General features: G+C 37.8%; 1 protein-coding gene across 1 annotated transcript in view; it reads left to right on the forward strand.

Moving 5' to 3' along the window:
* The window catches only part of LOC124123803, a 192,947-nt gene that overhangs the window by 141,684 nt on the left and 23,482 nt on the right, over positions 1–27,781 (forward strand). Inside the window, exons 7-8 of the mRNA XM_048398643.1 lie at positions 11,689–11,855; positions 12,971–13,112. Coding sequence (XP_048254600.1) covers positions 11,689–11,855; positions 12,971–13,112 — 309 coding nt within the window. The remainder of the gene's footprint in view (positions 1–11,688; positions 11,856–12,970; positions 13,113–27,781) is intronic.

A 27,781-nucleotide genomic window follows, 5' to 3' on the forward strand; every position in this document is an offset into this window, starting at 1 on the left:
TCAGTGATGGTTTGAAGATCCTCTTATGGGTATTGTCGATCGTTTCCTCATCTATATGTATAATTCGATCCTGCAGTGGGATCAATGACTTCGACAAAGCATTAAATCGGATGCCAAACAAATAATGGCCGGCTAGAACTACTTGACGGGAGACCCCTTCCGAATTTTGTTAAAGTCTTGGTCAAAAGCTTGCCTAATTCAAAACCATGTAGTTGTCATAGTACAATGTCCAATACAAAAAAACACAAGCATATGTTACACCCGTAGACGTATCACTGTGTCCTAGTAGCATAAAGGGGTTTTCAAGATCCCTCTATAGCAGTGATTCAGCCATACAAAACATGAGTAAATCTCTAGACGTGGGTGTGTGACAGTCCCAGGATTGAAGCCTGTCAGCACCAGCTTCCTCGTGTACATCTCACAGGTACAGACAATACAGACTTGGGTAATCTGCGACCCACCGTCGAACCCTGGGATAAATTCAAAGAGTGTGATAAGATAAGTTGTAAATTTTTCTATAAGTTTAATATTTATAATACTTATCCTATCTCACACGATCATTGCCCACCCATCCAATCCCGCATCACAGTTACACTTGCCTATTAGCTCCGAGAAAGACAATGATGAAGCAGTCAATGGATCAGATCGAGGACATGCGAGGGCTGCATGAAATCCGGGTGCATGACCTAGATACTGGGATGGTCGTCATGGTGATGCATGGATCGCTGGGCAAATGAAGCTTAGAAGCTTGATAATTTGGTCAAGGACGTTTCCATGCAAGGGATCGAAAGAAGAAGGTGGAATCCATAGAGTGAGATAGGATACATATTATCAATATAAAATTTATTGTCAAATTTACCCTTCTTTCTCGAAACATGTACTCAATAGAGGGTGTGAATAGTGCGTAATACAAGAAAATACGGTATATGTGGATTATTTATTCCACTCTGACTGCTACCGGCCTGTTTGAACTATGCTTTGGCGATAGGTTGATTATTAAATCAGGGGCAAGATGCCAAGTTGTTTCCTTGTACTATACAGCTTTGCACAGTTATAAGGAAGACATATGTGAGCGGTTTCCGGGACTCAGGGATGTTTTTGATAGCAAGACAGGCATTTTCATTTGGTGTGTAAATTTCCAAATGATGTAAATTCATTTCAATTTTTGATAGGATACTGTTTATGCAAATTTGACCTCATTTCCTTCAAATCATTGTTTGAAATGAGTCAAAGTTAATCCAGTAATAATATTGTTTAACAAGGTATGCATTTGAGACAAACAGGGACAGTCGATTTGTTTTCTCTCAAAGGAATTCACTACTAAAAGCAGGCCCCTCTATCTATTTCACTAAAAAGACGCATTATCAGAATTATTGTAAGCAATATGGCGTGTTTACCCACCAAGTGCAAAGGAATAGTTTCAAACGCAATACAAATGCAGTTACTATCGTTGAAACTGCGGTTCTCGTTGGAATCACTATTGGAACTGACAGCACTGGCAAAGGAACACATTCGATCATCTGTTAAATTCCACATTTCGCCAAATGACAACAACACTTACTGTCGCCACAGCTCGCGAAACATGGCTGACAGTAGCCGAGAAGAAAAACGGGGAAGTGTTTTAATCAACGCTTGTTTCCAGAGAATGTAATCCGTAGAAAGAAGTTGATGCACAATAATTCCCCTTCACCACAGATTATTAATTTTCATCAAAAATGTATTTTGTATGTATTCTCATTGTAATTTGATGGGAGTCGAATGGGAAGCTTATCAGTCATAGAGCTAATTTCATTCACTGTTAGAATCGTCTTAGAGATAGATCTAGTATTTGCCTAATAATTTTTATGACAGGGCCAATACAAAAAATTGTAGTCAATATCAACAGAAAGGATTCGTCTGTGGCTGAGTGACATTTAAACAATAATATTAATGTATACATATTTTATTAACATATAGCATTACCAGATCCCCACTCAGTTACCAAGATTGCTGGGATTTGATGGGCGGATGGGCGAGATGACGGACATCTTCAGCGTGTTCGGGGACCATACTTATCTACTGCCTGTTTATTTGCGATAGCTGATACCCAAACACACGCATCCAAATTTAGACGACAAATTATGATGCATATGAATACTAGTTGCTCAATACCATTGATTTTATTTAAGTTACTTCGCTTGTCGCTTATTTGTTTATCACCACCATTTCTCGCATGCTGTTTTTTCTGGAAAGGCATGGCCAATTAAATAAGATCGGCTTTTGACAGATACAGCCATACTTATTCCGCTGAAATTGGACCGAGTTTCCAATAGTGGTTGTGCCCATATTCCACTAACGACCGCTGTCAAATCCATACTCTTTCTTTTCATATAATAAATACATTCGGTTCGAAAACGGAAGCTATACTACCAGTATGCCTTCATTTAAAACCCATTCAACACTTTTTATTCCAATAGACAGGAGGGCCTGAAAATGGAACATTTATTTTGTTCTTTTTCATTTAGGGAATCTATCACTAAGCCACCTCCTGTAACTGCAAGTCCTATAACCCAACTTGAACTATAGAAATATGATATATAGTCATGATTACATCAGGATCATGTTACATGCAATCATGTTACACAGGCAGCAGGGTTCAAAATTAACAACACAAGCCCACTGTTCTGAGACTAGAAGATTTCAGAAAGGACTGGTGACATGTTCCTTGTGGATGATCACGGTAACAATTAGGCTGGTGGAAACTCTGCAGAAAATCTTCATTGTAGACTATTGCAAAATAAAATTCAATGTGCCTTTCATTTCATCCTAGGTGATGCAATTCGCTGTGCGAGAAACCTGTGATTGTGGGTTCGAATCCCAGTTTGTCAGCACCACACCTGAGTTCATTGGCTTTCCCCAAAGCTGGCACGTCATACTATGACTGAAATACAAAATCACTCATATCATATTGTTTGTGTATATATACTCAACAACAAAAGTTCCTGTGACACCAATATTTTAGTGTATTTTTCAACAAGTAAAGCTTGGTTTTCAATATTGTAGTACATGTATTGAATCAAGTCACAAAAACGCAATTGCTACAGAAAAGCATGCATTACATGCAAAAGTTGACTTTCATGCAAGCCCCATGCATTTCACTACCCAAGAATGGGTATAAATACATGTGCGTTAATGGGATTCCATATGCATTGTTTAGCATCATGCTGACAACAACCACACAGAAAAACAACAAAATTACGCAATTATTCAACATTACGAAATGCAACGCCTGTCCGAAAATGAGCGTCTGTGAGCCATTGGTATGCCTGAGGCAGGATCGAGTCAACGTGATGTTGCAAGAAGGTTTAACGTCCAGGGGAACACCATTTGGTGTTTATTGCAACATTGGCAACAGACGAATGCAGTCAGAGACCATCCTCGGAGTGGCAGGCCACGCGTAACCAATAATCAACACGACAACTGGATTCGAACAACACACCAACGAAATAGATTCCAGCCAGCAACAGTGACTTCAAAAAGCATCCCTGGCCTTCGACGAATATCTTCACAAACCGTAAGTCATCGACTCAGATATGCAGGGATTGTCGCCAGAAGACCCGCCAGACGTCCAACTTTGACAGGAAACCACCGTCAAGAACGTCTACAGTGGTGCAGGCAGCGTCTACGCTCGACGGCCATGCAGTGGGGACACGTTCTATTCACTGACGAGTCTCGTTTTCACCTCAGCCACAGCGATGGACGGATTCGAGTGTCGAGGCGAACGTTACGTCAATCATTGTGTCATGGAAAAAGATCAGCGTTATGGGAAGGGATGGGATTACAGCAAAACAGAGGACCCGTTTGATAGTAGTAGAGGGAAACCTCAATGGACAGCGCTTCCGCAACGAGATCATCGGCCCTTTTGTTCTACCGTTTTTGCGTCGTCATGGCCCAGGCATTACCTTTCAACATGACAACACCTGGCCTCATATTGCTCGACTTGTTCAGGATTCTCTTCAACAAAACAACGTGAAGGTAATCCCCTGGCCGGCTCGCTCCCCTGATCTCTCTAATTTGTAAATTGACATTTTGCCATGTTCATGTTTTTTTATGAAATCACGCATTTTCTGAAGTCAGTATGGCAAATGAAACCATTTGAACACTTACAGAAGTCTTTTATCTGTTGCAAACCGAGATTGTTTCAGAATTGGTAAAAAACATAACTTTGCATTAAATCTTATTCAATGTCACAGGAACTTTTGTTGTTCAGTATATAATATTGATCTTTGAATGCAATTGGGTTGGATCTAGTTTTTGATCAGATGTATCCGTTCTGGTTTATGTGACACTGTTTCTTTGGAAACATGCAAATCGATCAGAAGTTTGGGCAAGGAAATGGAATTTGGTGATATTATGATAATAATAAAGTGACAAAGCCCCTTTCCATATCCGATAGAAATCTCTGCATAAACCTGGCCGGGATCATACAGATCACTCAAATTATCGCCCTATATCATTAACCAGTTGTGTTTGCAAAACCATGGAACGAATGGTGAACAATAGATTAGTTTCGTATTTTGAAACCAATAATCTACTTACAAATATTCAATGTGGTTTCCGCAAAAATCGAAGTACCATTGATCATTTAGTACGACTAGAATCCTTCATCAAAAAGGCTATTGTAAGCATTTAACATGTAGTGTCAGTTTTCTTCGATCTTGAGAAGGCCTACGACACTACCTGGAAGCACGGGATTCTAAAGGATTTAAATGATATTGGCTTGAGAGGTCGTTTACCTCATTTTATATCACAATTTTTAACAGACAGACAATTTCAAGTCCGAGTGGGTACCGCCCTGTCTGACCATTATAATCAGGATCAGGGTGTCCCACAAGGCAGTCTTTTGTCTGTTACCTTGTTTAGTATTAAAATAAATAGTCTGTCCAAGGTTTTAAGTGATTCAGTGGATGGATCACTGTTCGTGGATGATTTTAATATATCTTGTTGTGGTAAAAATATGCATACCATAGAGAGGCAGTTACAAATCTGTCTCAATAAAATTCAGAAGTGGTCACTCGAAAACGGGTTAAAATTTTCTAAATCTAAAACCAACTGTATACACTTCTGCAGAAAATATAGGTCGCATAAAGATCCTGAAATATTTTTGAATGGCACCCCTATCAAAGTTGTAAAAGAGGCCAAATTCTTGGGACTCATCTTTGAGAGCCATTTAACTTTCTTACCACACATTAAATCACTTAAAGCTAAATGTCTGAAGGCACTCGATTTGTTGAAAGTTGTACCTACTTCAAAGTGGGGAGGGGATCAGACAACCCTCTTACACTTGTACAGGTCACTGATCCGTTCAAAACTTGATTATGGCTCCATCGTCTATGGTGTAGCCTGTAAAAGTAATTAAAAAAAACTTGATACTATCCATCACCAAGGACTGAGGCTTTGCCTTGGAGCCTTTCGCACTTCTTCTATTCCAAGTATGTCTGTTGAAGCGGATGAGCCTTCTCTTAAACAACGCCGTCTGAAACTATCTTTACAATACATCACTAAATTATATTCTAATCAGTCAAATCCAGCTTTTAATTGCATATTTAATCCCCTTTACGAAGATATTTACAATAAGAAAACATCTCTTGTTCCACCACTAGGAATAAGAATTAAATCAGTCGTTTCTGCTGCGAAAATTAACTTTCAGGATATAGCTCCCACACAACTTTTTCATTGCCTCCTTGGCAAATGGTAAGGCCAAATGTACACCTCACATTAACTAGACTTAAGAAATCTGACACAAATCCACTTATTTATAAACAAGAATACAATCAATTAAGAAACACTCATGACACTTATAAATCTATATTAACAGATGGATCCAAGGATGATGGCGCAGTTGCTAGTGCCACCATCATTGGATCCAGAACAGTATCTTCACGATTACCCGATAATAGTTCCATATTCACAGCAGAAGCGCACGCAATTTTAAGAGCACTAAAATATATCAAGAAGAAATCCAAATATAAAGAATTCATTATTTTTTCAGATTCACTTTCGTGCCTTTTAGGCTATTAAAAATATGTCTTGTAAACATCCTTTTTGAATTGAAATTCTTGAGTTATTTATTGATCTTGCGACGGGCCAATATGACATCGTCTTTTGTTGGTTACCAAGCCATGTTGGGATTGTTGGTAACACAAGGGCTGATGCTGCCGCAAAAGCAGCACTCAACAAATCTGTGACACCACTTCTATTATCATCCGGTGATTATAAACCTGTAATTAGATCTTACATCCGTGATCTGATGCAAAAGAAGTGGGACACCCAAGTTGGTATCAATAAATTACATGAAATTAAACCGAATATTAGTTACACCTACTTGGGTTGTCAGTCCAGATTTAAAGAGGTCATTATGCGACGATGTCGTATTGGCCACTCAAGATATACACATGAGTATATATTAAAAGGTGAGGATCCTCCGTTTTGTATCCCTTGTGATGAAAGAATCACGGTCAAGCATGTCCTGCTTGACTGTATTGATTTTTCCATCACAAGGGATAAATATTTCAGTGTAAAAACAGTGAAGGACCTTTTAGTAAAGTTCATTCTCATTTAATACTATGGTTTTCAAAGGAAATAGACCTTATTCATAAATTTTGATGTATTTAATGTATTGTTTTAAAAATTGGTAGTGCAAAATTCATAACTTAGATTGTTTGTGGCTGTACCCTCGAGGGAGGTTGAAGTAGCGTAACATTATTGTCCCCCTAAGAGGGTATGTAAGTCCCATATCATTCGAAGTACTTCTCTGCATGCCAGGCTTTTAAACGTAGGATATTCGTCATTTTAATCTTTGGCTTAAATGGTACACTGTCTCCAGTGACTGAAGGGATGATATAAATCCTAAAGTCCATGCAGGAAGCAAAGGCACTGTAAGTCCCCATGGTCCCTAGTATGGTGATCTCTCTTTAGTTACTGACGATCTCTAGCCCATTTTTATATTGTGTTGCTCACTAATACTTATGACTTTTATATATTCTCAACTAGTTTTAAATCGACTCTGTGATATTCTAGTTATTGTACTGTCCATCGTTGACAGCTGTTTTATATTGTCTAAATAAATGTATTAATAATGTACTTCTCGTCACGATATGGCTGAAATACTGCTGATGTGACGTAAAATCTTAACTCACTCACTCACTCTGCATAAAGGAGAGTCGATTGTTCAATTTCGACTATATCATGAGCGTGTGTTTATGAATCAATATGAGACAGCAATGAGACCAGGTGTTCGCGAAAAGGTGGGCGTATCTTGCCCCACCAGTGGCACCGGTCACAAAGGCAAGTCAACTGTTCACCTGAAAAAACATGGGAAAATATGGTACAAGTCAAAACTGGGAATTGCATTGGACATCGTTTTTGTCACTGATGCGTCAAATTTGGAAATGTCCTCTACATGTCTACCTTAAAGCTTTTTAAAAGCTTTACTGAGGCCTTGAATATTGTAGTCACCTTGATCAAACACATTCTTAGCAAGAGTCGTATAACGCTCTTTGAAATCTTGCTAGAAAAAGCATGCTTGATTGTATCTCAAAAGATGCGAAATGTAAACACCAAAGGCTGGAGCTGCTGGAATATTGCTCGACATGAAGGGAAAGTTGACCATTGGAAAGTTGAAGTCTACATTAGCTACCCCACCGCCCCCTTCCACTTAAAACTGACATGTTGTAATAAATGACCTCAACACTGGACCAAAAGCGAAGGCTATGGAAATGTCCGAGCTATCTTCAAGTCAGGTTGCAACTGGTTCCTTACATCGAGGATATGTTGTCAATATGCTGAAGTTCCAAATGGCGTGAGAATGTTTAGTGACAGTCGGCATATGAGCACAAACACACATGTTCATATTTTCACAATTCATGATTACATCAAAAGGGATACATGTCAAAATGATAATGATAAAACCTTTATTATCTCAGCCTAAAACAAAACGAATCTGAATCCAAGAAATTGTTAATAGCAAGAGCAGTGACACATGTCATCTGAAGCTTATGACCCCAAATATGTCACTACCATCCAATTCACTCTTTTCTGTATGCCGAATTCACCAAGGCAAATACCTTTGATAGTTTGACAATATGATTAGGTATTATGATGTTTAAAATGTTAAAAAGATCAACCTGTCACTATATAATCTTCCAATAGGTTCCAATGTTTTAGTAGCTGTTATTACACATCAAAATCACTGGATTCAATTTGTCAACAACCATCATTAATTCACCGATTAATTCTTAAAATGTCTGAAATAATTTCCATTTATCAGTAAAGTTGGTCGAAAAGGTGTATGGACCTGTGGAATCCACCTTTTTGCGAGTTTCCCGACCCCTTTCATAAAAGGTTCCAAAGCAATGCAAGATGCTCCCCTATCCACAAATAAGTAACGGTGACAATAATTAAACACACTTACTCTCTATTTTACACCAAAGAATAGTGTGTTTTATCAGGTATATTAAGTATTTGACAACAATCTAAAAATATACTAGTATTCAACAGACGAAGGAATTTTTATGTACTAACTTAAGATATTAAGAAACAAAAAGAATGCCTAAACATTTTTTGAATGATGAGGCACAAAATTTTCACGTAGGTCTGTTAATTTTCTGGAATCGGCTCGATGCTAAGTTTTAACCGGGCATAAATTTCATTGGTCTAAATCGACCATGGCTGGCTACGTTGAACTCTTTTGATCTTTGGAAATAAGGTAGAAAAGGGCTACATGGCACGTGACGATTTAAAGGTCAAGCAAAATATATACTTTGTCACTGAATCCATGCCTACAATGTGTGTAAGGTTTTGGAAGTCTATCTCACAAAATGTATCGACATCAAAAAACTTTCCTTTTTGTCAAGTAATATTTCCCTAAGTAACATGTTGTTTTTTTAAAAGCTCCTTCATTCAGAACATATAGCGAAACATTTCCGTATTGTTGGCACTGCTGCCAGTGTGGGAAGATGACGATCAGTGACTCACTCATGGATTGACGGGTTGACGCTCTGCTTTTGACATTGCTCACAGTTTAACTTTGTTCTATAAAAATATATGTATATGGGTGGCCACCTTCACGGCTCATTGAACAAAGATGTTTTGCAAATTGGATGGGCCAAAGCAGGACACATCCAACTTTACACAACCAGCAAAATAATGGGTTGACAATTGCTCAAAGTATGTTATGGAAATTATTCGAAACATTTAATCTTTTAAATTTGTGAATGGTGGTAGAATATCTAAACCTCATCAGGACTACCTCATTTTGGTATACCAGATAGTCCATCCGTCTACTGTTGCTTTTATTCTAATGTCCGTCAATGCTGTTACAGGTTATTACATTTTAAGACATCAGTTATCCAAGGTTTTTACATTTGCAATATATGTTTCAACACTCATCTGAAATGTCCGTTTCTGTTTAGGACACATATCTCAAAGAAACATTTTGCTGTTGAGTCACTGCACTGCATGGATTTTTATCCCCCCGGCATATAATGCGGGGGATATAGCGATCAGCCAGTCTGTCTGTCCGTCCGTCTGTCCGTCCGTAATCATTTCCTTTTCCGAGGCAGAACTCGAAAACAATTTAGTGTATTTAATCGAAACTTTGCAAATCTATCTGTCACATACTGAAGTTGTTCCTTTTGCTATTTAGGAATTCTTATTTTTTATATTTTTTTCCGTTTCAATTGCAACAAGTTTGACTTAGGTTCTATAGGGTAGAGTTCGTTTCCGGAGCATAACTCAAAACCCATTCAAAACTTTCTTACAAAACTTTGGATGTCTACAAGTTGGATATAAGTTTTAATATAGGGTGGGTTCACTTATGGAGTATAACAAATAAACTGTTAAATATTTCCTTGCCAAACATTGCATGTCTATATATAAAGTGCATACTGAACTGGTGCCATTTGATATTAAGGAGTTTTAGAAATGTGTATTTTAGAATTTCCATTACAGCTATTTTGACATGGGCTATGAGAAATGTTGGGTCAGTTACCTGGTTTGGGACCATAACGTGTTAAAATGGGCGGGGGATATAGATGACTTCGTTGACTATACGCTTGTGTAGTTATTGTTTCTTGTAATTTGTCATTTGTTTGCATAAAAAAAACCCCACAGAAACACACTTATTTTACTTTACATTTCATATGGATGCCACCATAGTGGATCTTTGGTGGGTAAACAATGTATGCTTCTTCAAGAACTTTCAACTTTTGACTCATTACAAAGAGAATTGCACATTTACTTGTGGTTACTTTACAAACAGCTACCGGGGGGATGTGTCATCTTTCTGATGACTCTTGTTTTCAAATGTTTTTAAAAGGTCCAAGAATTTAAGTTGCAACCTTGACCTCATTTAGTCTTCAGACCACACTATATTAATTTAATATTGACCTATATTTTCAAGGTCTCAGTGAGAATTGTCAATGGGTGTTTTTATTTTGTACATATTTGGTAGTGAAGATGCTTTAGAAACCTGCATATCTGATTTTTATGATGACTATTTAAATTAAAGAAACCTGAATTTCAATTAAGACAAAGAAAACGTAAATGGTTCCGTTATGGTGATGTCAACCCAGCGTGTTACATACAATTCCCTCTCGTTAGTAGAGAGTAGAAGTATAAAAGTATCTACTTTCACAAATTTGCGAGGTAGATGACAAGGCCACATTACTGATTAACACTTAGTTTCATTTCAGTATACATTATAGAAACTAAGCTGTATTGCTAATATTAAATTTTCTTGTTATATCCAGAGGAGATTTTGCGTAAGTGTGAAACAATTTCGAATGACAAGAATTATTATTTCATTAAAAAAGAATGGAAAAGCATATACGGCTGATATGGTTGACTTTGGCACAGTCATAGCAACATGGTGAGTGTGCGAGTTGGTATTTCCGCAGGTCAGAACAGCATTTAGTGTCAAAAGTGAGCCAGGTCATAGACAGTACCTTTGTTACTTTGTTTAACATCACAAATACCAGTACGGTGCTAATCGAGGTTCATATTGAATTCAAATCTTTGATAAGCAGATCCTTGCACAACTAAGGGGCGCAACTCTGCAAAACTACTCCCAATGCCATAGGTCACCTGTTCTTCCCTTTTTATAACTGGGTAATTATTGCAAAAGGTTATTCCTGGTCACTGCTACCAACATACATCTTATTGACTGTTCAGAGTTCCCTTACTTGATACAGTAACAGATAAATTGTTGTTTATTTTCCGTCGTGTAAATTGACAGATTTTAGATATGACAGACAATTGTGTCTCATTTTGAGGCCATAGAACCATAATGTATCCACCATCTAGGTGCAACATCAGTATTGGTTTATGGTGCAACATAAATAAATGTATATGTTTACTTTAGTTACAGAGGAGATAGTATCAGTAAACCTTTTTTCTTTGGTGATATACAGACAAATCCTTTCAGCAAAAGTTACATTGTTATACCTTTCAACATTTACATTAAGCTTATACTCTAGTTTTCAACATTTAAAAGTGATATTGTTACCTTTGGGATTAACTTTTTAACCTTTCAATGATTGTCACACCACACACAACTGTCATTTGTTTTCAGTTTCTTGGATTTCTGTAATTTCTTGATCTAAGGCAGTACTTTGTAAACAAGTCATACACTTGTTGTATCTACTTCAGGATGTGGCGGGCGCTACACAGGCTCGTCTGGTTCTATCTCATCACCTAACTACCCTGGCAATTACGGCAACTACCTGATCTGTTCCTACGTTATTGATGCCGGAGAAACATTGATCACTCTCGTGTTTGAAGAGTTCATTACGCAGCCATGGTACGATGTTGTCAAGGTATGTATAGCTGTAATTTTGTTAAGATGTATACAAGGTAGTGTGCGCTGTTTCTATAAGTCAATTATTCCAAGAAGGAATAGAGCATGGAAGTATAATTGTACCAGTAGTGGTCAGTGACCTTGTCGATTTCACAGCTCGTGTGTTGATAGTGATGTTAAGCACACCATACGAAGGTCCATTTAAAAGATACTGAGAGCTTGAGCTAAATGCAACGTACCAAATACCTCAAATAATGTGTTTTGGCTGAGATAGTCACATCGAATTTGGAAGATGCATTGTGCGATTTTTTCCTCTTTACTGGAATAATGTTTGCCCGTTTTTTTCTGATATTACTTCATCCATATAGCTAGAGAACCGTTTCATGGACATCTTGACAGATAGCCACCTTACGACATAAACAATCGAGTTATCACCAATGTATTACAATCGGATATGCTCAGTTAAGTTAGCTAAACTACATTAAATAGGTGTTCAGTTTCGAGATAATATTATCATATAATTGTATTCCCATTGGTTAAAGTAAGGAAGTTCGACATTTCCCAGTGGGGTATATAAAATTTGTCAGCAGGGCCATGGTGAAATAAAGGCCAATTCAGTAGCCAATCAGAAACGAGTATCGTAATGCAATGTAGGGCATATTCTGGAATATGCCAGTCTCCATAGATGACACAAGAGGACATCGATGCAGTGCATCAATGTTTCCCACACAAAACTTGAGATGTAGAGCGGTTCTCTGAGTGATATCAAAGAGGCTTGGTCAGATTTGGGGCAGAAGGAAAACATGCAAAAACATCGTGGCGATGTGATACAGGCAAACATCTACTGTATATACGGGTGTGAAAAAAATCCATATATCTGGTGTCTTTTATTTCCAGCCTAGGCGGGTAAATCAGTGGAAGTGAATTGGATATGTAGCAATTGTTTAACGATTTATCTATATATTGGAACTTAAGTTTGATTTTGCAGAGCCGGGCATAAATTCTGGCTCTTATGCATGAAAAAACAGGTAATCAAGGAGGCGAGCACAATTGGTGTCCAAGGGAATGCCTATTTTTCGAGGCAAATTTGGGTATAGGCAAAACGGGACTCAACCCTCCATTTATAAACTACAGGTCTATGACGCCTCCAACAACCTCCTTGTCCATCTAAGTGGAGATAGAGGGGGCTACATTGTCCAGTCAGCCGTCTACTACCGTGTTGTGTTTACTACGAATCATGGGGATGTCAGGAGTGGATTTAAGGCTGTATGGACAGGTATGTAGATGTTTACTTATGTGATATCTTGTTTACTTTGTAATTTGTCTCCTTTAACATCTTTTCATCATCACCTTGCAGCTGATACAGGTTTGTTCACCGCAAAAAAAAGTCCATCTATACACGCTTGTAAATGCTTTGTATTGATGACCTATACAAAGTCTAAACAATTTCGTATTGATGAGATATACACAGCATAAACTACTTTGTAAAGATGCTGATTACGTTCAAAGTTGTTTTTCGTTGTATATGTTGGCGGAGAGAGATAATTGCTATGAATTGTTATATAATTGTTCTGTATGTGCAACATGCAGTGTTTCTAAGTGTCCCAATGTTTTTAGTTGTATGTATTGGAAAAGGGGTATAATTGCTATGGATTGTTATATAATTGCTCTGCATGTGCAAAATGCAGTGTTTTGAAGTCGACTTATATTATTAGCAAATTTTAAAATACAACTGAATAAGTAGAGCATAACATTACTAAAATTTGCCCTTAAGTTTTAATTAGTACTCCACTGTGTTAGCGGGATTGCGTACTCTCCTCGCACTGGTATTGACAGGTAAGTGATTGAGGCGTCTGGTACTTTTCCTGGAGCGTTGCACGGTATGTGAGTAGACATCATGGTCTAATGCATGTAAAGGATTAGCAGACAGAGGTGATTGCACTGATGGTGATATCTACATTATAATCACTTGAAAGTGTGGAAATTGTTTTTTGCTGACCTGTCGATCTGTACGGTATGCCGCTATGTGGATAGTAACATGCTGTTGTGCACATAGCAGACTAGCAAACGGAGTGGACTACTCAGGCGGTGAAAGCTTTATTATAATCACTTGAAAGTGTTGAAATTGGTTTGTGCTGAGATGTAGGTCTGTACGGTATATATGAATAGTCATCATATCCTGATGCAATGGACGTGGAATTTCGCTTATCATTACCATATTGAAATAAAGTTGAGCTCAGCTTAGTCTTGTTCAACAAGTTGCGATCGTAAATTGAATGTACAACAGACACATGAAAATATAAAGAAATGTTACAAATACAAATTATTAACAAGGGAAAAATGAAAACGTTTAGATAGACTCTCTTTGGAACACGAAATTAATTCTAGACATATTGAGATGTTACTGATATTTTTTACTTGGAATATAAATGTCAGTATTCCGGTTATGAAAATAATTTAAACCACAAGAATATATATATATATATATGGCAAATTATTGAGATGTTACAGATTGGCAAACAAGCCTGGCTGGGTAAAATTAATGCTGCTCTGGGTTAAAAAAGCAAACAATATGCATACATATATATGGTTTGGTTCGGTTTGACACATGAATCAAGATAGCATTATAATGGCTAACACTGTTGTGGTCAGTCCATGATGCACACGATAGGATGTTACAGTGATGTGTGCTGATGTAAACAGATTAAATCTTTTCGGTTTTGAAAATAATTTAAACCACAAGAATATATATATATATATATATATATATATATATATATATATATATATATATATATATATAAATAAACCTTGTCACCACACATTTTTAAGTAAAAGTAGAAAATATAATTACAGTACAGATTTCATATACTACACCATCTGTGAACATAATTTCACAAACACACCCTTTTCCGAGCTGCACGTGCATGCTTGCATTGAGCATGCTTGTACCGGGGGTCGGTTTGCTAAAAATGCAGCATGCACATAGCCTCTTTTGGCGTATGTTATGTTGGTAGATACAGCTAAAATTTGGTTTGAGGCATAAATTAGGCTTCATTTAGACCAGGGGCGGTAGGGTAACCTAGTGGTTAAAGCGTTCGCTCGTCACGCCGAAGACCCGGGTTCGATTCCCGACAGGGGTACAATGTGTGAAGCCCATTTCTGGTGTCCCCCGCCATGATAGTGCTGGAATATTGCTAAAAGCAGTGTAAAAGCAGACTCACTCACTCACTCACTCACTCACTCACTCACTCACTCACTCACTCACTCACTCACTCACTCTCTCTGACCAGCCAGTGAAATGCCCAAGCGTCAAGTGTCTCCGAACCAAAAATGGCAAATTATTGGTATGCACCAGACTGGTATGTCATGTCGTGCTATTGGAGCACAACTGAACATTAATCACACTGTCATCAGCAGGCTAATACGTAAGCATACTGCTTCCGGTGAAGTGAAGGATGTACCGAGGTCTGGACGTCCGAGAAAAACCAATGACAGGGAAGATTGTGCTCTCGTACGCCAAGCTAGACGAAGCCGAAAGTCTACTTGTATACAGCTGCGACATGGATGGCATTCATACAACAGAGTGTCCATCAGCACCTTCAGACGACGCCTAAATTCTGCAGGATTAGCCGTTTAGCCTGGTGCAAGGCACGTGCTCGCTGGAACCTGTGGACATGGAGCAGGATCCACTGGTCCAATGAAAGCAGATTTTTGCTGCATCATACACACGGGAGGGCTCGAGTTTGGAGGCAGAGAGGCACAACATATGATCAGAGGAACATTCAAGCTGATGTTCCATTTGGGGTTGGATGCGTCATGTTGTGGGGGTGTCGTAAACTTGACCACATCACAGTTCCCGGAACACTGAATGGACAGAGGTACCAGAACTTGATCCTTGACAGTGCTGTTGTGCCTCATTTCGATAAACATGCTCTCGCCACACGTCCAGTCTTCATGGACGATAATGCCAGACCACTTCGTGCTCGAGCTGTTGTTCAGCATCTCCAACACAACACCATTGAGACACTACCCTGGCCTGGCAGAAGTCCACACATTAATCCTATTGAGCATTTGTGGGACATTTTGGGACGTAAGGTGAGAGCAAGGGATCCTCCAGTTCAGAACCTTCAGGAATTGACCCCTGCATTGCATGATGAGTGGCAGCAGATCCCCCAACATAGATTCAGACGTCTGGTGACCAGCATGAGACGGCGTGTAGAACATGTTATCCAAGTGCGAGGCGGTTACACTAATACTGAGTTAGCCAGTCATTGTGGACCTTACTAGTGTGTTCGACATTAATGAAATGTGAACTGTGTTGTGTGTCTGTTGTAGCGACTCCGGCAGCCATACTTATTTTACGGTGATTTTAGTGAACTTTAGTTTGCTGCAATTAAACCCTCAATTCGTGCTGAAATTCGGTCTTGTGTTGTCAATTTTCTGACTGAACGCTTACATGAGGCCATATAAACAGTTTAATGTGCTTTCCTACGCACCATTTTTATGAGGTTGAAGATCCAGTTTTACTTTGTGAAAAAGTGGTTGGTGCGATATTTATGACGAGGTGTATATATATGACCTTTTTACAAATTTAATACAGAGTAATTGAAATATGCAAAGATAAGATATCATCACAAGTACTATAATTGAAGCCTCTCCTTATGTTTTATTCCATGTTAGGTTTACATGGCCAGATTGGCAAACAAGCCTGGCTGGGTTAAATTAATGCCGCTCTGGGTTAAAAAAGCAAACAATATGCATACATATATATGGTTTGGTTCGGTTTGACACATGAATCAAGATAGCATTATAATGGCTAACACTGTTGTGGTCAGTCCATGATGCACACGATAGGATGTTACAGTGATGTGTGCTGATGTAAACAGATTAAATCTTTTCGGTTTTGTGAAGTACCACTGTGACCTAGAGTGTGTGTTTGTTGTTTTACGCTGCACTCAGCAATATTCCAGCTATATTCTAAATAAACGAGTCTTGACCAGACAATCCAGTGATTGACATCATGAGCATCGATCACTGCAGTTGAGAACGATGCATGTATGAACCAAGTTAGTCGCCTCTTACGACAAGCATAGTCGCCTATTACAGCAAGCATGTGTTGCTGAAGACCTTTTCTTCCCTTGATCTTCACGGGTCCTGTGGTAAAGAATCATGCGGTGTTGCCAAGGGACAGATATATGTAATGGTTTAAATGAATGGCCTCTGTTTGATTGCAATGCGGAAATATTATATTGCTTTATTCCAAAAATTGTAATATATTCATATTTGTAAAAAAAGTTCGTATGCATTTTATTGTATTTATTGTATCATCATTGTAGAAAACTACTCATAAAGTAATTGTACACTTATTGTATATATAGATGTTCTTATTTGTAAAAAGAGGCGGTTGGGTAGCCTTGTTGTTAAAGCTTTCACTCGTCACGCCGAAGACCTGGGCTTGATTCCCAACATGGGTACAATGTGTGAAGCCCATTTCTGGTGTCCCCCGCCATGATATTGCTGGAATATTGCTAAAAGCAATAAACCATACTCACTCACTCATTATTGGTAAAAAAGCTGGCATACACTGTATATTTATGTTGTATCATTGTACAAAATATGTTGTATATTTAACAGCAGTTACACATTGTATTATATTATCATGTAATAATTGAATCGTCGTTGTGTTCTTTGAAATTCCTGCATTCTGATTAACTGAATTGGTCACGTGTTATTATCCCCCGCCACGAAGTGGAAGGGGGATATAGGAATGGGTGCCGTCCGTCCGTCCGTCCTCCGTCCGGCCGTCACATTTCGTTTCCGGAGCAGATCTTGAAAACCGTACCATATTTCTTCACCAAACTTGGCACATAGATAGATCTAGTGGTGAACTGGTGCCTTTTGATAGTTTGGGATTTTTAAAAAAGTTATTTTTTGAGTTTCCATGGCAACGACTTTGATTTAGACTGAAAATGGCGGTAGTCCTCGTTTCCGGAGCAGATCTTGAAAATCGTACCATATTTCTTCACCAAACTTGGCGCATAGATAGATCTAGTGGTAAACTGGTGCCTTTTGATAGTTTGGGATTTAAAAAAAATATTTTTTTTCGAGTTTCCATGGCAACGACTTTGATTTAGACTGAAAATGGCGGTAGTCCTCGTTTCGGAGCATATCTTGAAAACCGTACCATATTTCTTCACCAAACTTGGCACATAGATAGATCTAGTGGTGAACTGGTACCTTTTGATAGCTTGGCATTTTTAAAAACAATATATTTTTAGTTTCCTTGGCACCGACTTTGATTTAGACTGAAAATGGCAGTAGTCCTCATTTCCGGAGCAGATCTTGAAAACTGTACCATTTTTCTTCACCATATTTTGCACATTGATAGGTCTAGTGGTGAACTGGTGCCTTTGGATAGTTTTTGATTTTTTTTAAAAGTTATTTTTCGAGTTTCCATGGCAACGACTTTGATTTAGACTGAAAATGGAGGTAGTCCTCGTTTCTGGAGCAGATCTTGAAAAACGTACTATATTTCTTTACAAAAGGCCCAGTGAACATAGTTCACAGGAGCTAATGCATTGCACACACCCGACATGTCATATTGGCGGGGGATGTGAGTATTTCATGCTTGTTGTATTCATTTCCCAGTGAATGTACAAAATTAAGCCACGCCCACCGAGGCTCACTACTCTTATTACTGTGGAATGTTGCGGAATCCCAATATTAAAGTCGAGGGAATTCCCTTTCTGCTCACATGTATCGTCATGCACAGGACATTTAGCGACTTTCATGCATATTCATAGTCGAAACCGAAGGCCGAGAATAAAGGAAACAGCAAACGTGCAGGCTAGCTCGCCTGTTTTTCCCCCACTCGCCTCAGTTCAACTTTCATGTCCTCGGGTTTCATTTCTAACTTGCATTTTTCCAGCTGTGTTTAACCGTAATCAGGGAAGTAATGTTTGAATCTGGCGGTATCTGACCATGTTATTTGAAAACAGTCGCCTTGGTTACAGTCTGACTGTTGCAGTTCTTTTCGCCTCTTGCCTTAATTGACAGGTCCAATGAACATTGTTTGGATCCTACTCTCCGTTGATTAGCTACTGACTGTGTAGGCGTGTCACGTTAAATTAAACAATCACCTGATTCATGTCACACCAGGAATGTTTATCAATCTCGTCATTTTTGTCTGTTTTGATATATACAACTGTTTTTGGTTAAACTATTGTGGATAAAATATGTTTTACGTTCTCGAATTTAATTATAAGCATTGACTGTGTATTTTTTCAGTTCATTGAGGTATGAATCGAAAAACCGATGTGCAAGCTGTATGAATCCACGTAGCGGATTCTTACAAAAGTTTTTGTCGGTTTTTCGATTCATACCTCAATGAACTGAAAGAAATACACAGTCAGTCCTTAATTATCTTTGAATAATGAAGCTGCAGCTGGTGTCTTGAAATCGACGTATGCTTTTGTATGATATTGAACTAGTGAACATATGTTATTATTGATCTTTCCGATACTTAAGTCTGCTCAAATGTTATATTTCTTTATTTTGTTAAATGCTATCAACATCAATTAATACAAATTATGTCATAACCCTCCAAATATAGTGATCATTATGAAAGTAATATTAAAATATTGTTGTCACATACACAAGAATACAGTCCCGTACATAATCATTGGTGATGTTTTCAATGAAGTTATTTATAAGAAATAACAATCAACAACATACTCTATGTAGTAAACGTAAGCCTTACTAAAGTCCAAAAAGAAAGAAAAAGAAACTGAATAACGCAGTGCTAAAATATGCCCACATATACAGACAATAAACAGTCTTTGTATAGGCTGCATTAACAAATTTGTTCTTACGATATACAAAATAAACAGTGTATGTACAAAATATATTTTGTATATTTTGGATATATTGGAATTTCCCCTTGTTGTTGTCGTAATTGTTGATCGCTCTGTGAAGACATGCTGTATATTTTGATCTTCCAAAGTGTCTATGTCTTATGCAGCCTGACATGGGTAACGTTAGACTGCAGTAGATCTCCGGCATGCTCTCATTTTTGTCTATGACCAAATTTTCATAGATGAGCTTCACAAGTTTAGGAAATCAAACCAGGGACCAGGAAAAGGGAGAATCATCCTGGAAACAGAATGCATTCTGTCTGGTACCTCCTTTGAGAACATGCTTATGTAAGACTGGACTGGTTATATGAAATGTTAAGAAATGTATAACCCTGCTTTATGAGAACTGGTTACTTCGAATAATATAACTTATTTACTGTGAAAAAATCTTCATGTTCTGAGAGCCAGCGAGGACAACACTTTGTATTTACAAGGAACCAGGTTATCCTATCCAAGTACTTTTGAGAGATTTATAGAGGATTTACGTTAATGATAAAATAGGTCTTTGCTGGGTTTGCTTGGGTTTTCGGTTGCTCCTTTCTCTTATTATATATCCCAGTTTGCTTTAATAGAACATTGCACAAATGTGTGAGTGCTTTCTTTGATTGAGCAAGTTAATAACTAGGACAACAACTGTCAAAACAATGTTGTCTTTGATAAATGGAGATATCAGTGATCATGGTAACAGTAAATCAAAACAATTTGTTATGTGTCCCTGTTTGTGTTGCTCGAACAAGACACTTATGACGGCTTAATCGATTTAGTAGTTAGGATAACTATTATAACTGAACACTGTTTAATAGACTTGGATGATAGCACCCCGCTTACCTGTGTTATGAAAACTCTTTTGCACAAGTATACATCACATTCTTCAATCTTTCATTTGGCCTTTTCATAATACTTATGCTTAACATCGATTACAATACAAATGTAATCATGGATTCATGGGCTGATGGCCAATAACATACACTTACGAAATGAAATGAATTAAAATTGACAGAATCTGTTTTGGGTGTGTTTTAGGGGTTTGTAGCAAAGCAGTCTGAATGCTTCTTGAGTGGCTAGTCTTTGCAGAACAAATACAGGTTTAAAAGTAAATTTTCCACGCAATCTCAATAAAATCAGATCTTAGTGCTTGCTGCCGCTACACAAATATCTGAAGATATCCCATTACAGGTAGAGTCAGATAAATGAACAGGAATGCAGGAAGTCAGCATTAACAAATTTACAGTAACATTGATTTGTAGATACATTGATAATTATCTAAAATTTACTGATAATTGACTGGTGAGTGAGTTAGTAAGAGAGTTGTAAGAGAGTTAACGATATTTTGAACAATATTCAAGTTACATATAGATGTCAGTTTAAGTGGGAGGAAGGCCCGAAAGTGATTCATGTCTCAGATAGTAGTATAGGTAATGGTGATTCTGGGTCACTTCCACTGGAGCCAGATTTATATACCTATACTGCTACTACAGATGGAGTTTTTATGTGTAAATGATGATGCGATTCAATGATCGTCATGAGATTAAACTAAATTATAATGAAAATATTCTCTATTATTTTTACTCACACACATACCATTATTTTGAACAAAGTGATATTCAACATTTTTACTAAGTTCTTCATTCATTTTACTAGGAGTCCAGACTATATACTCTTTTTCGAAATTGGAAAGAAACAATTGATGACCGTATTTGGTTATGTAATCATTTATTTAAATGTGATCAAGCAATCTTTTTTTAATCTCCAACCAGTTCTTTGGTTTTGACACGGAATAATTGACGCGCTTGTTGCCTCCCTTGTTCTATGAACTTTTTTTTTCTCGTCTTCTATGATACCACTGGTCTTACGAGAATTGGATTGAATCTCCTGCTTCATTGTGTTGTATTTGGTGAGTTCTGACAACACTAAACGAAACTCCTCCTCGGATATATTACAATCAGCCAGTGCTCAACTCTTTATAGGGAACTCAATCGGACAATTTAATTCCATGCATTGTTTCGCCTTCAAGTCCAAGTGTTTCTGCTAAGATCTTGGCAAGAAAAACTTCCTCTTCTCCAGCGCTTAATTTCAGACTCATTTTGTGTGAGACTAATTCCAGTAGGCTTAAAAATTTCATACTTGAGTGAGCATACGCTGTAATACACATCAGGTATAACAATGCGAGTGTGATCAATACCTAATTCACCTTTTAAAAACTTATAATATTGGTCCACCGCGGGTAATACGTTACATCGTAGACAGCGACTTCAAGTTGACCAGCCGAGTTATCGATAGTATGAAGCAGTTGAATAGACTGACCATTTGTTATTCCCGGGAGTGTAACATACATATTAAATATACAAATATACTATATCATAACTTAAATATGAAATCAACTTACATTACTAATCAGTCGATTTTAGTAAGTGCCTCTGGTGCTAATGTTTTTTTTAAATTCACTGATATCTTTGAAAAATACAGGGTCACGGCAACAAGCGATAAAATGGTACATGATTGGTTCCAAAATCCAATGCAATTTTGGCAGAACCAGTTAATCTTTGCCATATGGTGTTCCACAACAGGATGTGGTGTATCTCTTTATGCCCCAGGATTTCAACTAAATAAGTCTCCATTACCACAGGATCGAGCATGGAATTCCACAAATAATCCGTACAATAGGTATTTTTCAGGAATTTAATATTTCTACGAGTTTGATTGGCGTATTAAAGGACTTAACCAATGTCTTGGTGTTCTGTACAGTGGACAAAAAACTGTTAAAGAAGAAAGTGATGATTTAGTTAAAAAAACTCATCAACCATTCAATCCATTTCAGCCGTTACAGAAAAACAATCTTTTTGTAAGAATGCATAATCTTAATCATGGCTGGGAACTTTCGAGTAACGATTGGAGAGGAGACCTTATGAGCTTTAAGAGTGGTTTAGCTTATATTGTTACAAAATTTGTGCAACTAAACGATACCGCAAACGCTTGGAATGAATTTCTTAATGATAAAACAGATAATATTTTTACTAGCCCAGGAGTTGTAAGAGTTAATGAATCAATAAGAACTTATGTATGGGCAATACTTGGTGCACAGTCGCAAACACGAACGTGAATTATTGGTTCTGGGACGGCGATCGATGCGCAAAAACAGTTTCTCGCAAATGAGGAGGATGCTATTAATTCACTAGTTGACATACCATCTTCTATAAAGCGTTATCAAGATGTATTACAGTACACTCAATCCGAAGTAGACTACGTTTATGCGCCGGGACTATACATGTCTCCGAGTAATATGGAACTTAAGATCGGTCAAGTGATAGGTTATAAAAATAAAATTATTAATGCTTCCGATAAACAAAAACCAGGTATAAATTCAGATATTAATACCGAATTAATAACGCAAACAAACACAGGCGAAACGGGAATAGTCAAGCCACAGACATCACAACAGCCATCTACTAACACTAACATCTACATCTACTGATGCAGAACCACAAGTACCATCACATATTACAACTAAAAATCAACAACATATCGATGAAAAAACAGCGCTTATAGTAGGTGGAATCGCAGCTGGTTTACTCATGATTTGGTTAAATAGTTCTTAATGAACTGATTTGGTTAAAAAGTTCTTAATGAACTGATTTGGATAAATAGTCTTTAACGGATACGATCAGTGCCCACAAGTTTTGACTAAGCCAAGTAGAGGTCTTAGCTAACAAAATTCAAGAGCCAGGAAACAATACTCCCTATTATACCGGGAAGTGCAGACACGGCTTTCCCAGCGAGCTTTCCCATTGCTTCTCCTATTAGTGCTTTTAAATGATTTTTTATCCACTCTTTTATGCCATTTGTATCACTAGGTGGTGTGGATGGTGTGGGGGGTCCGCTGCCACCGGTTAATGCGAGAGTCAAAGTTGATATAATAAATCCCAATGTGGTTAAAATACTGACAATGGTTATCCCCTGTTTCTCTGAACAATGTTTTCATTTTATCGGGCAGAGTATCATCGTTGAGGACTTGATTGATACTTCTCGAATTCGACTGATTTGTGAACGAAGTGCCTTTCTGTTCGTGGAAGCCGCTTCGAGGTGGTCCGATCTTCTAAGTGACGCAATATTTCTGCAACGCGGCGTCTTTTGAATTCATCACCCGCCTGTTCAAGTTTTCTTTTCTCTTGATCTATATGCTTGTCCAGTTCAGATAACTTGGCTATATTATTGATGAGTTCTCCCCACATTGTTTGCATTGCCTTGTCAAGACCTCCTAATTCCCTCATAGAGTATTGTGATACCTGTAACGTAGAATTATCGTAGTAGGTATCCAAGATTTCCGTTCGAGGCCAGCTTCGAGCTTTCTTCCAAATTATCTTTCTTTATAGTACCGAGTTCACTACGCACAGTTTGAAGAACCTTAGTAGTCTTTGCAGAAAGTTTTTCTCGTGAGAAGTCTACAAAACCTAATTCATTATGAACAGTGTTGATACCGTGTATACTGGCTATCGTAGACAAGTCTTGGGGCTTAAGAGTACAAGAATTCATAAGATCAATACCTAGAGAGGCACGCAGTCGCAATATTCCTTTACTATCTATTGTAAACTTTGAATAGTCACGACCTATTGGGCTTTCTTTTAAGACATCGTAATAATCATTTACGGTTGATTGCAAAAATTCATCGTTAAGATTCATAAAGCTGGTTTCATCAGTATCGTCTTCGATTGTACTCGTATTATCAAAGTTATCTGGATTTAAATCATCCATTTTTATATTAAACATAAGGTTACATAATTTCAATATAACAATGTCTTCGCAATACGGACGCAAGTTAAATCCACAACGTAGACTTCGAGATCCATTAGGGGTCAAAGCAATTCGTCAGTCTGTAACTATAACTAAAAAAAATAACACGAGTACCATTGATCAGAATCAAACACTTCTGGTTCGCTTTCCTAACCTCGGCGCACACGATGTGTTAGTTCCAGGAACTGCCCGACTATCATTTACAATTAGTTTGAATTCTACCGAGCTAGCTGAGAGATCGTTCAGGACATAGGTCGTGCGGTTATTAAGAAAATCGCGATTAAAATTAGCGGTATTGAGGTTTTGAGTATTGACGACAGCGATGTATATTTCTGTTACATTGATCTCTGCAGAACAGATAAAGAACGGGAAAACTTACAGTACCAAGGTATTTGTAATCAGAACACATTCAGACTGCGTGTGAATGCTGATAGTGGTGATGATACCGTCGTAGGAGATAAGGCTGTTGCTGATGCATTAGATAACCAATTCTATATTCCACTAGACTTTGAATTACTAGATAGTCACATGCCCTTTTATCAAGCATCCCTAGGTGATAGGTTAGAATACGAACTCACTTTTAATAACTATAGCAGAGTAATCAAAGCTACTGAAGATCCTACTAGCTATTCTTTTGACAATATCTCACTGGAGTACGATATGATAACAGATCCTGAATTAGCCAGACAAATTTGTAACCAGTATACCGGAAGTTTAGCCATTTTGTACGATCGCGTGCTTCACCGAAAGATCACCAGGAACAAAAGAGATACGACGTGGAATATCAATCTAAACGTCCCCGCTAGATGATTGAAGGGTATTTTAATGTTGTTTGAGGACCCCTCTGATGCATTTGCAAGAGATACCGAGAAGTTCTATTGCCCAAAGATTACAAAAGTAGAATTGTCTATCGACGGTGTGCCTACTCAACTATTTAGTCAAGGCATGCAAGCATATCAACAGTGGGATGAGATTAAAAAAATCCCTTCTACAAAACAAAGCCCAGAAGTTAATGCAGTTGTGAAAGATCTGGCTCACGGGGATGTATCCATGACTGAATTCCTTACCACGAAGTATGCGCTATGGCTCGACATGCGAACCACAGACGATTACCAACTACACAGCAGTGGGCGGAGAATAGAAAATGCCAGCGAGGCTGTTACTATACAGATAACGAAGCTCTTCCAAGTGGCTGGTAAATTAAACATATATTTGTACGTGATTATGGACGCGTAACTTAATATACAGAACGGAAGATTCGTGCAAGCGATCTATTAATAATCTTTTACCTAAAGAACTGCACTGCGCTATAATCTGCGGGCAAACGGGTTGTGAAAAAATAGCTTTTATTCTAGATATTTTACAAAGTCATTATCGGGATTTTTCGACCATATTATTATTCTATGCCCGACTATAAGCGTTAATAAAACATACCTATTGAGAGATTGGGTGATGAATGATCCCGGGGTGCAGAAAGTTGATCCGGGCGATCGTTTACAAGACTCTTTATGAGTATGTCACGAAAAATACAAAGGAGAATCAACCCTTTCCATAATAGACGACTTCAGTTCGAGTAAAGAACTTACCAAAAAGAAAGATATGCTTTCATATTTAGCATTCTCCGGTCGGCATAAGCGTAAGATATCTATACCAGCCCGGTGAACTCATAGGAGGACAACGTCGCACAACCAATCTGATTTGGTCTCTTAAGATATATAACACTAGTTGGTTGGTTACGAAAGAAAAGGAGAGCCTATTCTTTATTATCTTAAAGATTGACTGGGCAGGGCATATGAATGAGTTGCTTATAGTTCCCAACGATACAGTATTACCACCATAAACATAAGCGTAGGTAGTTACACCATCCTTATCAATCCATCTCTTTGTATCTAAGGGCGATAATGATGTCTTGTTCATTCTTAATCCATATATCCTGTGATTGACACTTCTTAAAGTGTTCATCTCGTGTTTGAATGTTCTAGCATTGAATAATGCTTCTTTATACTGTTCGTGTTTGATATGCTTTTTTACCACATACTTCTTAACACCCTGAGCTTTTCTAATCTCCCCATTATCAGACTTCTTTATAGAATACATCTTAGGTCTTAATCCGACATACTCTGCAATAGGGGTCCCAGCACATTCATCCTTCATCTTACCTAACACCTTTTTATTTACTATGTTTTGCAGTATCTTTTGGGTAATCGCTCGTATCGTACATATCTATTTTTTCTGCCATATCTTTATACACATCCTCGGTTTGTATTTCCATCAACAAAGATCTGTGTCGGTATATAACACCTCACATCTATCGCCGTACTGCTTCTTAAGTTCGTTGTAATAAAAGTCATACATTAAGTGTTTTGACAAGTCAAGAATACTCATACCAACGTACACCGGTCTGTTGAATTTTATATTACTCTTCTGCATATGTAGTGCGGCTAAGTCGTTATCAAATATCTTACTTCTGTTAAAAGCCGGACTGGCTATAGTTTTCCTGAGTCTTTCTTCCTCATTAGATCTGACTAATTCAACATCAACACGCTTCCTTAGATTCTTTATAGTTTTACCAAATACTGAGTTATTCATGAGCTTATATAGATTCTTTTCGAAATCGCTGGTAGCCATCTTTCTTAAATCTGTGTTCAGCCTTATATAGGGCTCCATCCAAGGGCTTTGATCAAACTTTAGAACTCTGTGTATTTTCTTTAGTTTCATACCTAACGATAGATATAACTGAAGATTTCTGTAGTGAACTATATATTTTGTCTTATCCATCAAATTTGGTACGAGTTTTTCTACATTAGCTTACCTAGTATTACCCATCAAGGAGTATTGATATTCCAACATCCAATCTTTATTAACCATTAATCTTTTGGGAGCTAGCCGATAACTGTTATGGTCTTTATGTAACTCTGTTGGATATTCCAAGTCAACTTCTAGTATGTACCCTTTATCGGAATCATTCACATTGATATTGTGGATATCATCCACATCGATATCATTCACATCGACCCACTCAAACACGCCTGTGTGTAAAGGTTGACTCATAGCCCATCCGTACAAATTGTTTGAGTTATAGGGTTTACTCGGATCATGAACCTTCCACTAATTTATTATTAGCCTTAGAATACCTTTTCACCGTCATCAATATACCACCTCTTAATCCTTTCTCAATAAACAAGTGCAAGTAATCGGTGAGTAATTTTAGTTCTACACCGGTCTTCTTCGACAATTCATC

Source organism: Haliotis rufescens, unplaced genomic scaffold, assembly GCF_023055435.1.
Source record: "Haliotis rufescens isolate VD_foot unplaced genomic scaffold, xgHalRufe1.0.p SCAF_18, whole genome shotgun sequence".
NCBI lineage: Eukaryota > Metazoa > Mollusca > Gastropoda > Lepetellida > Haliotidae > Haliotis > Haliotis rufescens.